This window comes from Podarcis gaigeae, assembly GCF_964106915.1.
Source record: "Podarcis gaigeae genome assembly, chromosome: 1".
In the NCBI taxonomy this organism is placed as follows: domain Eukaryota; kingdom Metazoa; phylum Chordata; class Lepidosauria; order Squamata; family Lacertidae; genus Podarcis; species Podarcis gaigeae.
The window spans coordinates 6,094,579-6,111,612 of NC_139678.1; the positions used below are offsets into that span (position 1 = coordinate 6,094,579).

General features: G+C 49.4%; 1 protein-coding gene across 3 annotated transcripts in view; it reads left to right on the forward strand.

The window, feature by feature from the left end:
• The window catches only part of FBXO34 (F-box protein 34), a 56,129-nt gene extending 43,775 nt beyond the window's left edge, over positions 1 to 12,354 (forward strand). For all 3 annotated transcript variants that reach the window (XM_083733942.1, XM_083733943.1, XM_083733944.1), the window contains 2 exons: positions 8,077 to 8,286; positions 9,558 to 12,354. In XM_083733942.1, coding sequence (XP_083590068.1) covers positions 8,207 to 8,286; positions 9,558 to 11,646 — 2,169 coding nt within the window. In that variant the 5' untranslated portion in view covers positions 8,077 to 8,206 and the 3' untranslated portion in view covers positions 11,647 to 12,354. The remainder of the gene's footprint in view (positions 1 to 8,076; positions 8,287 to 9,557) is intronic.
• Positions 12,355 to 17,034: the final 4,680 nt, after the last annotated feature.

Consider the following 17,034-nt stretch of genomic DNA (forward strand, 5'->3'; position numbering starts at 1 on the left):
TTGGCTTCCAGAAGCAGCAGAATCCAAATCCTGCCAGACTGGAAATGTGTGTAGATTCAGTGTTTTCAGTGACAAGTGCTTTGCCAGCTCTTTGAATCAAGGCTTGAGGTGTCCCCCATTTTGCCTTAAAAACAGGTTATTCAGGAGGACGCGAGAGAGCAAGTGGGAAATAAAACCTCAGCTATCAACATTCCTTAAGCTGCAAGTCACTTTCTGCTTTCCATGGAAAGTTAGCAATGTGGAGAGTGGCTGCTTATTTTTCTCCCAAAGCCCCTGACCTGCCTGGAGGTGGGCACTGCTGCTGTTCTTGTATAGTCCTCCCGGGCATCTCCTAAGCTTTGGCCCTAGTTAGATTTGAATCTCAAAAGAACCTAGTGACTTTTTGAAAGGCCCATCAGGTTGAGATGCTTTGATTACCAGAACAGATAGAACATTTAATTGAATATCCTGGTTGAATGTCTTTCATCTACCACATCAGGCCACCCTGAAGCCTAATTGGGTGCATACAAATGGCACGCTCTATCAGCCATGAAGCGGTGCTTTTGAAGACATAAGGTATCAGAAGACTCCTTGTTTCTGCTGTTACAGATTACAAAGACCGACCGCCTAGAACAGGCATGTCCAAAGTCCGTTTTGGGGGCCTAATCTGGCCCGCCGGTTGGTTTAACCCAGCCCCTCTGGTGGTTTATTACGTGGGGTAAAATCATTAAAAAACCTCAACAACTTCAACCCTTTAAAAATGTCAACAACTTTGGTTGGCCCTCAGAGCCCTTCATGTCATCAAATCTGGCCCTCTTTGAAACACCACTGGCCTCGAAATTCTTACTTTCTGACTGAGGGACCTTTACAAACAACCTGCAGCAGTGAAATGGTTGTAAGGAGCCTCCAAACTCTATCACAGGTGATGGTTATACATGCTGGCATGCGTGGCTTCAGGCATGTGGGATTGGAGAGCCTTGGCCAAACCTTGTGGCCAGTTGTAGCTGTGTGTGTTTGTGCAGGTGCAATGTTTCTGTATGGCAGGGGTAGCTAATGTGGTGCCCTCCAGATTTTGCTGGGCTGCAGCTCCCATCATCCTTGATCATTGGTGTCCTGAACCCCGGTGTACCTGGCGACCAGTCCTGCTGGTGTATACAGTCCCAAGTAGTCCAGAAATACGGTCCAGGTTCAATGCAGCAAGCCAAGTCCAAAGTGCAACAGTCAGGAAACGCAGCCGAGGTTCAGTTCAGTGTCACAAGCCAGCAGGACAATGGGGAAGAGGAAGGGGCTCCCAGCGAGGGCTGCAGTCGTGATTGGTACATTCTGGGGCAAGCTGGGGATGGAGAAGGAGAGGTTGGGGGCTTGGAAAGTACTCACAGGGCAACAGAGAAGGGCAAGGTCAGTGCACCTGGACCAGGGGCCTCCATCTCTGTGAACACGCAAGCAGGAATACAAAGAAGGAGGAAAACAATCTGTAGAAAGAAAACTCCCATAAGAACCTGTAATTAAAAATACTGATGCCTTCCCCTGAGCTTTTGATATTGGAGAACTTAAGCATGCTCATAAATCAAAAGTTTTGTGTCTCTTTTGCAAAAAAAAAGTATACTTTTGTGTGTGTTCTGCTCTTTCCATTGCATAGGGAGCAGTGGCAGGTACGCTCTAGGACGGTGTTTCCCATACTTGGGTCTCCACTGGTCCTGCTAGCTGGAGACCCAAGATTGGATAAACCCCGCTCTGGGAGGCTGAGGCAGGCAAAGGCCCACAACCCAGCTCCCTAGCTGGCCAGGTGGGGCTCATTAGCTCTGGGAGGAGGGTTGTGATTCCTCAGCTGGATTAGGCTCAGGACAGGTGAGGTTCCCACGGCCTCATCCAGCCCAGATGCTGCAGACCCAGCACCTCAGCTCTGCTCCCCTTTTAAGCCTTGACTCCGAGTCTGCTCCCTACATCTCAGAACCTTCCGAGTTTGTGGAAACGGTTCCTGTGCACTGACCCCCATTCCCTCACCATTCTCTCTTGCCCCGTGAGTACCACCTACACCCCCAACTGCTCTCATGGGGACCTGAGGGGGTCTTTTCTTTCCACCGAGTTGTATCCCATGCTGAATTCCCATTGCCTGCTGGAATGGAAGAGTTCAGGATGCAGAGCAACCTTCTGCAAAATTGGGACCAGTTTGAGGACGGTCTTGCGCTGCTTCTTACGGGAGTAACCACGATGGAACAATCAGACTGGGGACTCAAGCCCATTTCATCAGGTACACGAAGGTGGCATTTTAGGTGGCAGGTATAGAAAGAAGAAAGCTTTAAGGTGGGAGTTGAATGAGATGCAGCCAGGGATAATTGGAACTTAATATATATGTTAAATAGGCACACCTTTAAGCCTTCATAGTGGCAGATTAGCGATTGCTACTGAGATGATTGTATTAACACCTGCACATTTGCAAGAAACAGTCCAAGATAACTCAGATATTGCTATCTGTGTAAGCAAATTAACACATGTGGTATGATTAAAAATATTGTTTGTCTCCAGTTAATCCGCAAGTGATGGCATTAAACGTCCTGATGAATTTGGCAGTTTCATGTTGTCCTTCACTTGTTCCAGAGCAGCCACCTACAGAGTGTCCTGGGAGGTTGAGATGTTCTCCCACTAGCTTTTATGGATATTGCCATTCCTGATGTCCAATTTGCGTCCACTCTTCAGCAGGCAAGATCCTACACAAAGTAGTGGGTGAGGGGCAAGAGGGGGGAAATTGTACAAAAATTAGGCTGCCCTCATGGCTACAACATCAACCTAATTTTTGTCCCTCCCCCCTCTTTTTCTTTTTTCTTTTTATAAAGTCTCTCCTTTACTCTCCTGCTTTGAGTAACATTTTTTCCTGATGAAGAATCCAAAAGCTTTGCCACTCTTTTGTGACAGGTTGGTTAGTCCCATAAAGTTATTGTTGAACTGTTGGTTTTCTTCTCCTTATGGACTAGTACCTTTATTTTTTACACACACACACACACACACACACACACACACCCATACACACACACCCACACACCATATTTTTCGCTCTATAACACGCACCCGACCATAACATGCACGTAGTTTTTAGAGGAGGAAAATCCGTAGGCATGCCACCCATAGGCATTCCCTCCATAACACGCACAGACATTTCCCCTTACTTTTTAGGAGGAAAAAAAGTGAGTGTTATGGTGCAAAAAATACGGTATATATAGTAACACAGGGATGTGGCTAAGCAGAAAAATTAAATAAGGGTGACTTTCCAGGAAGAAGTGAAGGTGGCAGGGCTTCATTTTGGTGCTGAGTTCAGTTGCTTTTCACAGGGTGAGATACGCTAACCAGCTGCTCACATTTGATTGAAAACACACATGCATATGGGCTGTGGCTTAAAAGAGTTTATTTCCAGAAAAACACTGCAGATAAGAGGCAACACAAAGGACAAGATAGTACACTATTTTTTAGAACTGGCCCTACACAAAGGAGGTGTGAGTGAATTTCTGTCGGCAAGTATGCCATTCAGCATCTCATCTGTTCCACAAAGATAATGCACATGAATTTGCCCCTTATCATCATCCCTCAAATGGAGAGTCATTTTCCATATAGCCAGACAGGGTACAATAACAGAGTCTATCGCTGCTGGTGGTATTCTGCAAACATCCCAGTGCCTCCTGTTGGGGTTTGCTTGTGCCTGCATGTTGGGGGAGGGCCGGGTTAGGGCTGAGAAAGGGTCTGGAGGCAGCAATATCTTGGAGCCACCTCTGATGCTGCTGCATTTGTCCTTTCCCACCTAATCTTTATCAATATTCAGCTACAATCTCAAAGCCCTGTTGGTGCCCAGTACTTCTCTCATACTTTTGTAAAGTGCCTTCTGGAGAACAGTATGAAGGGGACAGCAGTGCTGGGTCTGGAAGGCATACAGTGCACAGATATTGAGCTGAGATGGGTGGTCCAGGCAGTGGGAATAGGAGCAAGGTGAGGAGGGCAAAGAGCGGAACAGGGCACTGGTGAGGCCCCCTCCCATCCATTGCAAGAACCTTCCTTGGGTTCTCCATCATCATGAGGCACCGTAAAAGCATTTCAGAGCTTTTCAGTTTGATCTCAAGGACTAGGCACACTCTGTTTTCTTGCTAGATAATAAAACTGTAAGTCTGTCATCTGACTGCAGTTCCCACGGCCACCAACAGGTGGCCATGGCAGTTCCAATGTGATGACAGACCAGCAGGAAAACAAGCAGGCAGCAAGGCTGGCAGGCACCCGAAAAGAGCTGCATAAAGGCATGCGGGAGGCACAGCAGAGACTAGTTTGGCAAACCGCTCTCTGAAGGAGGACAGACTGCGCTTGGGCAGACGGCTCTCGGAAGCGCCTTCCACCCTCCTTTAAAAGATGCTGGGGGTTCGGACAAATTGTGAGGGGTGGTGGCTTCAGGCAAGCTGTGAGGGGGAAGAAGAGGGGTGGTTAAGGTATAAAGGGAGGGGCTTTGGCCAGGTGGGGAAAGGGCTTGGCAAAGAGTTGGCAGCACCTTGTTTAAAAGGGATATATTGTAGTAGTAAGGCTGCCTTCAGATATCTTTGGAAAGTCGTGTAGTTACTCATCTCCTTGACATCTAGTGGGAGGGCGTTCCACAGGGTGGGTGCCACCACCGAGAAGGCCCTCTGCCTGGTTCCCTGTAACCTCACTTCTCGCAGGGAGGGAACCGCCAGAAGGCCCTCGGAGCTGGACCTGAACGATGGGGGTGGAGACGCTCCTTCAGGTATACGGATTTGAGGCTGTTTAGGGCTTTAAAGGTCAGCACCAACACTTTGAATTGTGCTCGGAAATGTATTACAGTCTCCTAGTGTGGTAGCAAACCTACTCCTGTGTCTGCTTAGTCAGGGATTTTAGATCTGCAGAAATTTGGACTGAGTGCAGGAAGAGAGTCTAAACAAGGTGTTTCTTGCTTGGCAGGGGGTTGGACTCGATGGCCCTTGTGGTCTCTTCCAACTCTATGATTCTATGATTCTAAGGCTGTCGTTCTGAAACGCTTGACAAGATTCCGGATGCAGTGCTGCAGAGATGAAGGCTTGCAAAGCCACGAGCTGCCACCTAATTGCCAGAACGGCCTGTTTAGCAACTCGGTGGCACGATTTCCTAGATACCAACCAGTATTTAACCAGATGACATTCCACTGCCTTGGCACTGACTAATCCATATATTTTTTTCCAGCTCAGGGCTTGTTTTCCACCCTGGGCTCTGCCTGCAGGTCACGTGTTTGTGTCTGACGTTTTCCAGGCGTCCCTCCAGGTTCTCTCCAAACGCTCTTGTGTGGAAAAACAACAATCCTACACTCAAGTGAATTGGGGGAGGGGGGAGGTGCGTGGAAGGGGGAGAGGCACACATGCTGTAAGGAGCAGATTGGGGGAAAGTCCCCCAGCAGCTGTGCTTGTGCTCATTCTGCAGTCTCCTTGGCCCAAGGGGCTACCAAAGGCAGTCGCTCCTGTGGTGTGTCGGCCGGTACTCCTCTGAAATCCAATATGCTGCCTAGATTTTGAAAGTCAGCAGCATAAGGAGTTCTGCTGCTCCTACTTTCCGCTTCCCTATAATGTGAGGGGTCCAAGGACCAGAAAAAGGGTGAAACATCATATTATAGGACCAACCCATCCTTTGCCAAAAGACAATGGCAAGCTGATGGAAAGAATTTGCTGAAACAAATAAATTAAACTAGAATACAAAAAGGGAGGTGTGAGGAGGTCGATGAAACAAGTAATTGGAAGATTATGATATGGAATATTGGATGTATGTTTTTTATTGTTATTGTTGTATTGGTTTTTACAGTGGTGTCTCGCAAGACGAAAAGAATCCGTTACGCAAGTCTCTTCGTCTAGCAGTATTTTCGTCTTGCGAAGCAACCCTATTAGTGGATTAGCGCTATTAGCGGCTTAGCGGCTTAGAAAAAGGGGGGGAAGCAAAAAAAAATCGCAAGACTCGCAAGACGTTTTCGTCTTGCGAAGCAAGCCCATAGGGAAATTCGTCTTGCGAAGTGCCTCGAAAACGGAAAACCCTTTCGTCTAGCGGGTTTTTCGTCTTGCAAGGCATTCATCTTGCGGGGCACCACTTTTTTTATGTATTGTAATGTATGTTTTGTTAAATTTTTTGTTGTTTTTTTCTTCTTTTCTCTGTAATTTTTAAACTTCTAATAAATATCATTTAAAGAAAAGGAAAAAAAAGACAATGGCAAGCTGTTTGATGCCACAGCATCCTTCTTCCCAAGTTGCAGTTGAGAACGTGTGTGGCTGTCACAGGAGATTTGGGGGGGGGGGGAGAGGATGGGACATTAGACTGCAGCTCAGGTGTAGAGTATATACACTGTGTGGGCAGGAGGTCCCAGGTTGTTGCCCTCCCTCTGTCCTGAGAGACAAGGAAGCGTGCCTCTGGGGCAAAGTCAGTCTCTGCTGGGGAATCGCAGCGCCTGCTGCGGCTGCAGAGACCAGCAGCTCGTAACTGCTGCCTCCCACGTTGTTTTTGCTGTGTTAGCAGCACCTAAGTGACATCCCTGGGTCTCAAGCCTGGATGGTGCATATGGAGGTCCTGGGCTCCTGGATGATAAGACCCCCATCTTAGCCTGGCTGATGTGGTCCAAAGGAAAGCAGAGAAAATGTGTTTGGCACCAACTTGGCAGGAGTTGCTGAAGGAGGTGTACAAGGCACCATCCAACAGGCTTTGGGTCAGGTTTACTCCTTAACCTTTTAACTCACCGAGGGTTTGACCCCCATCAGCTCCCCTCGCCTGGTTAGCCGCTCAGTTGAAGCCGTTTCCCGGGGTGTGGCCACTGCCGCACGCTGGCAGCTTCTAGGAGCCACAGGCGAGAGCTGAGTGCAGGGGACCGACGGTGGACAAAGTGTCCCAAAAAGAGCACGATGCGTCTCCCAGCAGAGATATTACCCCTTCCCTTAACACCCCATACACCGCCATACATTGCCAGGGAGACAAAACTCCTATCTGAAACCCTGGAGATTTGCTACCAGCCGTTGTAGACCAAGGGTGGCAATGGGATGATCGCCCATCATCCTGGACCACTGGCCATCCTGTCTGGGTGCAGTAACAACTGGAAAGCATCAGGCCGGACAGGCTGGTGGGTGTCAACTCTGTATGCTGCACCCAAAGTCATCTATAAGCAGGAGCGGGGAACCTGGTGCCCTCTGGGTATAACTCGACTGCAGCTCCCATCATCCTTGACCACCGGGGAGTTGCAGTCCAACAACGGTGTGGTGCAGTGGTTAGTGTGTCAAGACTAGGATTTGCAACACCAGGGTTCAAATCCCCACTTGGCCATGAAGCTCCCTGGGTGACCTTGGGCCAGTCACTGCCTCTCAGCCCAGTCTGCCGCACAGGTTCGTTGTGGTGGTTAAACGAGGAGGGGGGAGAACAACCTTGTATTTAGATTGAAGTCAAACTGAGATATCTACTAATTGATGTTGACCCCCTAAGATCACTCATGGTTGCCAGATTCTTGATCAGCGTCCTATCCCAAAAGAAGAGAAACGGTCTCCTGTGTGGCTCGGATAACCCCTTTAAACCATGATCTATGTTTTAGGTGACATCACCATTGTTTTAAACCACGATCTATGTTTTAGGCGATATCACCATTGATATCCTTGCTTAATTTATGAGCAGAGGGCGATGTATAGGTTACAAATTTATTGTAATGTATGATGGTGGTCTTTGTCTTTGTTTTGCTTCGGTTCCTGTTTGTCTTTTGTAAGTTTTGGCGATTTTAAATTTGGAGGTTTAAGTATAATATGTTGGTATGGGAAACTGTCGTGTAACGGGCCAATGGCCGTAATAAAGATCAATCCAATCCAAATCCTTGTATTTAGCCTTCAGCTCCTTGGAGTAAAAAGTGAGACATAAATGTGATAAATAATAATAAATAGACATTGCTGCATGAGGTGAGCCAGTTGCCTGACCCCTGTAAGGCACCTTCCTGTATTTTTATGTTTAAACATGCAGTTCCCTTAATAGCAGCCGCAATGCCGCTGGTGTGCATAATGGACAATGGTTTGTGTATCTTTGATGCGTTCTAACAACGCCTGTTTTCATTTCCCGCCCCCCCCCCAGCGTTTTTTAGGTGCCAAAGACCCAGTTGACCGCCGTGTGGAGCGAGATAAGTTCAGGCAGGAGCCCTGCCAGAGGACCGGGATGGATTGGCTGTGACAACCTGCCGCAGGTGGAGGAGGAGGGGAGAGTTATGATGAAGAGTTCCTGCCGAGCTGGCCTCCACCGGGAACTGCTGAATTCCACATCCTCCGCGTTACACCCGGTCAAACGGTACGGTTAGATGCAGAGCCCCCATTTCTCCTGGGCAAACGCTTTCTACCTCAGCTGCCTTCCGATAGGCTCTTGGTGGCTGAAAAACCCATTTTTAAGCAAGGATCCCAAGGAAACGGGGAGGAACACTGGATTCCTGGCAATTTATAGACTTATTTTGGGTCCTAGGTGACTGATGTCTTCTACGATGAAGGCAGTTTGTGTCAGAATTGCAGAGGGAAAGGCTATGGTCTTTTATAGACTGGGTGGCTAACTAGAAAACAAGAAGCAGAGGATAGGAATAAGTCAGCTATTTTCCCAGTATGTACAGTTGTACTTTGGAAGTTGAATGGAATCTGTTCTGGAAGTCCGTTCAACTTCCAAAATGTTCGAAAACCAAATCACTGCTTCTGATTGGCTGCAGGAAGTTCCTGCAGCCAATCAGAAGCCATGGAAGCCCCGTCAGATGTTTGGGTTCCAAAAGAACATCCACAAACCGGAACAATCACTTCTGGGTTTGCAGCATTCGGGAGCCAAAACCTCCCGAGTTCCAGGGCGTTCAGGATCCAAGGTACCACTGTTCTTCATTATAAATATTTGTGTCCCTTGCTGCCATCGGACCCTTGAAACAGCTTATGACAACAATGATCGGTTAAAAAACCCAACACCCTAGGAAGGAAAAACCACCCTCCTAAGATGTGTCTGGGCCGTCATTTCTAACTCCCTCGTGCTAAGACAGAAGTTGCCGGACTCCTCCAAAAATTCATGGCTGCTTGAGAAATCATGCTAAGGTCATGGCTTAGGCAATTCTGGGTCAGCAACCTCTGCTCTGAAGTCCTGACAGGATGACGGGTCTGCTGCTCAGCCTTAGAAATAAAATCCAAACAAATAATCAATTTGAAAAATGAACTCAGTCTTGAGAGGCCGAAAATGAGTTTGTTCATTGTTACTGAAGTTCTTTTCCCCCATAGTTTTAGGGTCCAATTTATATCAGCCTTCCCCAAGCTAATACCTCCCTCCCCTCCATATTTTGGACTAGAACTTCTATCAGTCCCAACCAACATAGACTTTAGTTAGGGGTGCCGTTCTCTCTCTGTTTCTCTCTCTCTCTCACACGTGTGTGTGTGTGTGTGCGCACGCACACACACATGTGCACGTATGAACACACAACTCCCTACCTACTCTTATCCCATCTCTTGATCTCTCAACTCTCGGTTCCTTGTGTACAAAAGCACACTTCAAAAATCATCAATGGTTTCAGTTTTTAATCCGTGCATTTCTCTCTCTCCTAGAATATCTGGCATGCACTTAAAGCCCTATCTCAAGTTACAGAAGAAAGAACGGCCTCTGGAAATAAGCCTGGACCCTCCCCGAAGCCCACCAATGAGCCAGCCGAGGTTGGCAGAAGAGGAGAAGCCCAGCAGCCCCGAGCCAAGCCTCTTTCCAGCCCCCTCTCTCCGGAAGCCATTGGGGACCCTCTCCCCCAACACCATCGGCAGCAGCAGGAGCCACGCGGAAGGGCCCGGCGGGAAGGAGAGGAGAGCCGCCCTCCCGGCCACCATCCACCAGGAGGACGATGGAGAGGGGCCACTGGACATCTGGGCCATCGTGAAGCCGGGGAACACTAAGGAGAAGGTCGCCTTCTTTGCGGCCCAGCAATGCGGCGACCGCAGCCGGGTGCTCTCCGTGAAGAACAAGAGCACCTGGGACATCGACGGGAGGTCCACTAAGCGCAGGAAAAAGTCACTGGATATCAAGAAGGCCAAGGTCCACCTGGATAGGATGAGGGAGGCCAGCGGGAGGTGCTACCAACCTGAGCCATTTGCCTGCGGCATCGAGCACTGCTCTGTCCATAATGTGAATGACGGCTTGGAGGGGGGCTTCCCGGGGCGGCCCCTGTCGGTCGTTGAGATGGTTGCTTTCTTGGAGCAAAGAGCCAGCGTCTTGCTGGCCGACTGCTCCAAAAACTGCCCCAGTGCCTCTGCTGTGACCAAGTTCCCTGGCCAGCCCAAAGCCGCTCCCCTAGCCTCTCCCGGACTTTTCCCCACCTCGGGAGTCTGCGAAGCTCCCTCTGAAAAGGCAGCCTCTGGGGCGAGCAGCAGCAGCAGTGGCGGCGGCAGCAGCGATGGGGAGCAGCAGGCAGAGCCCCTTCGCGTGCTGGACATGGTGGCCAAGCTGGAGTCGGAGTGTCTCCGGCGCCAGAACGAACGCGAAGCAGGGTCGCTCTCGAGGAACAACAGCTTCCGGCGGAACGTGGGGCGGATGCTGCTGGCGAGCGGGGCGCCCCCGGAGAACGACGCCGGCAAGGCGCCCCCAGAAGCTCCCAGCCAGGAAGAGCCCTGTCCGCCGCTGGAAGGCCAGCTATCTTCGATCGTAGACACCCGTGCTGGGAACGGCTTTCTCGTGCTCGAGCAGGGAGGGTCGGTCTCCTCCAGCCGTGGCTGGCTCGGTTCTGAGAAGGTGAACAAATCCACATATCCGGAAGCTGCTCAGGCGCCCCCACATTCCTTGCACAGCAGAAAAGCGACGGTTGATTGTACGCCGAAGGAGCCAGCCACTCTTCCCAGCCTGGCTCCCAACGCGCGAGTGAGAGAGTCCGTAAGCATTAGTATCTCTGTCACCAAGAGGGACACCGGATGCCGAGCCGCCCAGCCTTCCGACGCCGCCTTGGGCGAAGACCCTCTTCCGGGCAGACTCTTCTTGCTCCTGTCCAGCTTTGAGCCCCCCCAGGAGTGCCTGCACTCGGGGGAGACCCTCCCCGAAGAGTGCCGTGTGGGCCCTCAAGGGAAGGACACCTCCCTGGGCGATGAAGCCCCGCGCCTGCCCGCCCCTGCTCCCGGGGAGCCCCAGGAGGCGCCCTCAGAAAGCGCCCCGCAGGCCCTCGCCTCCTCGCGCCTCCTGAAGCGGCAGAGATCTCACGACTTCCTGGAGACCAGGTTCAAAATCCAGCAGCTCCTGGAGCCGCAACAGTACCTGCTCTTCCTTCCGCACCACATCATCGTGAAGATTTTTGGGCTTCTGCCCACCCGCAGCCTGGTGGCGCTCAAGTGCACCTGCGGGTACTTCAAGTTCCTCATCGGGTACTACAACATCCGGCCGGCCGACTCCCGCTGGGTCCGCGACCCCCGCTACCGGGAAGACCCCTGCAAGCAGTGCAAGAAGAAGTACACCAAGGGCGACGTCTCGCTGTGCCGCTGGCACCCCAAGCCCTATTGCCAAGCGCTGCCCTACGGACCCGGCTACTGGATGTGCTGCCACAGGTCCCAGAGGAGCGTCCCCGGCTGCAGGCTCGGCCTTCACGACAATCACTGGGTGCCTGCCTGCCACAGCTTTAACCGTGCTCTGCACAAGAAGCCCAGGGAGGCGGAAGAGGACTGTTAGCATGCCCTCCCTGGCGCAGCCTTTGTGGAGCCTCACTTCCTAGGTGGGGAGGGGAAAAGATGTTTTATGCCTTGTGATGTTTACACTGTATATAATTTTGTGGGTGGTTTTTTTGTTTGGTCCCCCTCCCCCTTTCTATTTCCCGCTTCCACAGGGCTATGAAGAAACTGCACATGACTTCTAAATCACAAGAGCCTTTTTTAACCTTTTAGAGAAAGAGAGAGAGAGAGAAATAGCCCTTCCGTGTACATAATATTCCCAGAATCTCCTTTTCCATCAGCGTGACTTGACAGCTGGTTGACCAACGTTGAAGATCACTACAACGCAGCTACGAGAGTGTTGCGGCTACAAGTCCCGTGTCGTCGTCGTTGTAAAAAGCAACAACTGTGTCTCATTTTCAAATCTGTATATCCTGTACAAAAATATACATATATAAATATATATAAATATAAATATATATTGAAAATGTTTCTGGAAGGAAACTCTAAATAGGTAAAAGAGGAATCTTCGAAAAGATGGTTTAACTGGACAACCTTAAAAAAATAGGCTAGAACAAATATTTGTTATATCTTAGGGTGGCAGCAAGCGAAAGAGGGGTGTTTTTCTTAGAGCAAAGAGTGTTGAGAAAAAGCTCTGTCTTCCCATGCCCACCTCACCTGGTTTTTGTTTCATTTTTTTTTTACCTTAAAATAAAATGTGCATTCTGAATTTTGCTCTTGCTCACCTCTGTTTTCCTCTCAAGGTTTTTCCTCGTTAACGCTCTTTTAAAAAGGGGTGGTATTGCAAGCATTCTGGCTGTGTGAAAGTGCTCTGCATTACGGTCAGAGAAGCAGGGCCAGCCCAGGACACTTTGCTGTCTGGGGCAGGATGATGTGCCCTCCCTTTTCTGCATACCCAAGCCCATGGACTGGTAGTTGGGTCTTGCCATGCAGCCACCAGCACGGAAGAATCTTCCACTACACCAGAAGGCAGCAGATTAGTTTAGGGCATCCAGGACAAGGCCACACAGCCATAGGAGGGTCATACAAGAGGATGTATCTTCCACCTGGGGCAGTTGCCTCGTTTTGCCTAATGAAGACAGCTTATGTAATTGAGGGATCTTGCACCTGATTTTGAATGATGCTTCCCCTATCTTGAGGTTGTGTGTGACTCGGCCCACACAGTCCAGGGGGGATGCAAGGAGCTTCAGGGAGAGGAGGGAAAGAACAAGATTGGTTGCATGACCTTCCGCTCATGCAGCCATTGGATACAATCCCTCTGTATTTAGCCAGGGGGGGTGTATTTAGGACAGTGGGGGTGTTGAAAAACTAACTGGATTTTGAAATTTAAATGTGAATCTCAGCCATTTCCGATTTAATTTTGCAAATGTCAAAAAACAGATGTGCACCTATGCGATGGAATGCACACTCAATTTTCAGACATTTCAGACAAGGTTTTCTGGAATGCTCAAAATCAACATGGGCATGCTGATGTTTTCCAAATATTTAGGCATTCGGAGTTACATAACCTTCATAGTGTTTACTCCCAAGTAATAGATGGTTGCACACTTTGATCCGAGGCAGGATGCAGCTGCCTTGAGCGCAGTCGCTTCTCGCCACACACATGGATTTGACTGGTGGAACAACCTTTTGTTTTGAGAAGCAACTTCCCTCCAGCTCTGGAAGCTAACTTTGATTAATGGGAAAGTGTGTATTTTATTAGTAGAATCAAGTAGTAGATTAAATTATGTAGTAGACAGTATATGGTTCAGGGTTGCAGAGGACACCAAATCAAGATGAGCAGCAAATGTTTTAGAAAACATTGGAAGTGTTTCATAGATAGCAATTAATTTGAAAATCAACAAGAAGCATGGTTGTGTTTCAGGTAGGAGCAAAAGTGCCAACCATCTCTATAGCCAGGTTGAGGCAGTTTAACTGGTAGCAAAGTCTTCTGAGAAAATATCTAACTTAGCATGAGCCACCATGACTGTATTATGCAAGACCAGTGTTTTAGGTTCACCTTGATGGGGGCCTAGTTTCTGAGATAGAGGAAGCGCTATTACTTTGTTCCCTGTGAGGAATACATTTTCATACTGGAAAAGAGGATGTTGATAAGGTGGAGGGGGGCGGGAAATTGAGAAGAGCTTCCAAGATGAAAAAAGGTCAAAAAGGCTTGTAGCTCTGCTTTGCATGCAGAATGTCCCAGGTGCAAAACGCTCAGGATCTCCAGGCAGGGCGGCTGGGAAAGGTTCCCTGCCTAAAATTCTGCAGAGCTGCTGCCAGCCTGTGTAGACAGCACTGAGGTAGATGGAACACTGGTATATGGCAGCTTCCTATGGCATGACCAGTCACAAGTACAGCGGTACCTCGGGTTAAGTACTAAATTCGTTCTGGAGGTCTGTTCTTGACCTGAAACTGTTCTTAACCTGAAGCACCACTTTAGCTAATGGGGCCTCCTGCTGCCGCTGTGCCGCCGCTGCACGATTTCTGTTCTCATCCTGAAGCAAGGTTCTTAACCCGAGGTAGTACCGTATTTTTCGCTCTATAAGATGCACTTTTCCCCTACTAAAAAGGGGGGATGTGTGTGTGTCTTATGGAGCGAATGCAGGCGGGAGGCTCTGCTCAGTGCTCCCTTTAAAGCGCTCCCTGTCCTAGCTTCTGGGATTCAGAATATTTTTTTTCTTGTTTTCCTCTTCCAAAAACTAGGTGCGTCTTATGGTCTGGTACATCTTATAGAGCGAAAAATACGGTATTTCTGGGTTAGCAGAGTCTGTAACCTAAAGCATATGTAACCTGAGGTACCACTGTATTAGGAAGAGAAGGCAAACATGTTTTTTTAGATTACTAGGACTCTGAGAATTAACAATCTGTTTTGCAAGTTGAAAAGCACCTCATGCAGCAGAGAGCCAATCTTCCAGTAGCAATGACACATCTAACCCTAACCCTATCTTGGCTGGGGCTGATGGGAGTCATAGCTCAAAAATCTGGCAAAACATATTCTGCATAGGCAGCCCCTGCAGGAGAGCACCTATTTTCTTTGTACCCAGAGACCAGTACCATCATTCCATCTTTGAATTAGTGAATTTGGTAGCTTAACCACATGCCGTGTGAAGAAGTCCCTTTTTTCCCTGTCCTGAAACTTCCAGCATCTGGGGATGCCTCCCTGGAAAGAGACCCGGATGTGAAACAGCGGATTTGTTGCTGACTACCTCCAGGATCAGAGGCAACAGTTCTCTGGGACCTCAGCTGAAGATACCAGGGATTAACCCCAGGACTTCTGCTGGGAGAGCTACAGCCAGTCTGATTGGTGGAAGAACGACATACACCTGCCCTTGCAGGTGAGACCAGAATAAAACCATGAGATAAATAAATGGGTGGGACTGCTTGACAACAGCGACAAGAAAAATTTCCCTCTACACTGCAGGCTTTAGGGAAAAGGTGCTATTTGCCATTGACTCTGGGGAGCAGACAGAATTCCTCAGTGTGCATGAGAGGGGCACATTCCACAAGCAGGCAGATCTTTCCCCATTTTGGTGCTTTGCATAAAGGTAAAAAGACCATTAGGTCCAGTCGTGGCCGACTCTGGGGTTGCGGCGTTCATCTCGCTTTATTGGCCGAGGGAGCCGGCATACAGCTTCCGGGTCATGTGGCCAGCATGACTAAGCCACTTCTGGCGAACCAGAGCAGCGCACGGAAACGCCATTTACCTTCCTGCTGGAGTGGTACCTATTTATCTACTTGCACTTTGACTGCTTTCGAACTGCTAGGTTGGCAGGAGCTGGGACCAAACAACAGGAGCTCACCCCATCTTGGGGATTCAAACTGCCGACCTTCTGATCAGCAAGTCCTAGGCTCTCTGGTTTAATCCACAGCGCCACCCTTGTCCCATTCAGTTGCATATGGTCTCCCAAGTTAGCCACTGAGGCATAAGGAGCTCTGAAGGGACTTTACTTGGGTTATCAGAGCATAGATTTTCAACCTTTTTGAGTCCACGGCTCCCTTGACCCAACTACATTTATTCTGTGGCATCCCTGTGGGATTCATGAACCCAGTTACGTCACCCCTTGCTGGCAGAGCTGGCAGCCTCTCACCCTTTTTCAGACACGCTTGTGGAGTGTCCCCTCAGCCTCTCCCCTCTGGGCAGCTGCTGCTGCCCCAATGAGAGATGCCTCCTCATACTGCCCCATAGCAGCCTGGGAAGAGAAGGCGCCCAGCCTTAGTGGCCCAACAGAGACTGGCCATAGGTGGGAGGCAGCAGTGACAGCAGCAAGGCTGCTGCAACAAACAGCTGTGCAAGCCTTAAGCATTAAGAGGAGGGAGGGAAGAAAAGAGGGATGAGAATAATAATAATTATTTATTATTTATACCCCGCCTATCTGGCTGGGTTTCCCCAGCCACGCTGGGCGGCTTCCAACACAATATTAAAATACAGTGGTCTGTTAAACATTAAAAGCTTCCCTAAACAGGGCTGCCTTCAGATGTCTTCTTAAAGTCTGGTAGTTGTTTTTCTCTTTGACATCTGATGGGAGGGTGTTCCACAGTGTGGGTGCCACTACTGAGAAGGCCCTCTGCCTGGTTCAATGTACCTTGGCTTCTCACAATGAGGGAACCACCAGGAGGCCCTCAGAGCTGGACCTCAGTGTCCGGGCAGAACGATGGGGGTGGAGACGCTCCTTCAGGTATACAGGACCGAGGCCGTTTAGGGCTTTAAAGGTCAGCACCAACACTTTGAATTGTGCTCGGAAACGTACTAGGAGCCAGTGTAGGTCTTTCAAGACTGGTGTTATGTGGTCTCCGTGGTCGCTCCCAGTCACCAGTCTAGCTGCCGCATTCCAAATGAGTTGTAGTTTCTGGGTCACCTTCAAAGGTGGCCCCACACAGAGGCCAGTGTTGCCCGCAGCACCCCTGGCCATCATTCAAGGCACCCCAGAGTGCCATGGCACACTGGCTGAAAACCACGGTATTAGGGGATCACTTTTGTGTTCATAGCAGACACCCAGATGTATACAACACATAATACTGTCATCTTCGTAGTGTTCCTTACAATTTCAGAAAACCCACGAGGATTCACAGAACTAGCCTCGCCCAAGGCAGAATGAATGGAATAATAAAAACCAAACCAGCCAATCTTAGGAAAACTCCTGTTAAAAGATTTATTGCAATAATACAATAAATTTTTAGAAAAACAAACGCATCTGTTAGGTTACAACCCTACCTAGTGGGGCAAGTGGCGCAAGGTTTGCTGAAAAAGCCAGGGGTTAGGGACCCTCAAACCTAAATCCCCCTCGGAGGGTGGAGAGCACTCCTCATTTCAGAAGCTTCGCTCGGTATCTTCTGAGGCCACTGCCCCTAAATGCGCAGCCTTGCCTCTGTGGCACCACAACTATGACCCGCAAGATGCTCAGCCGGC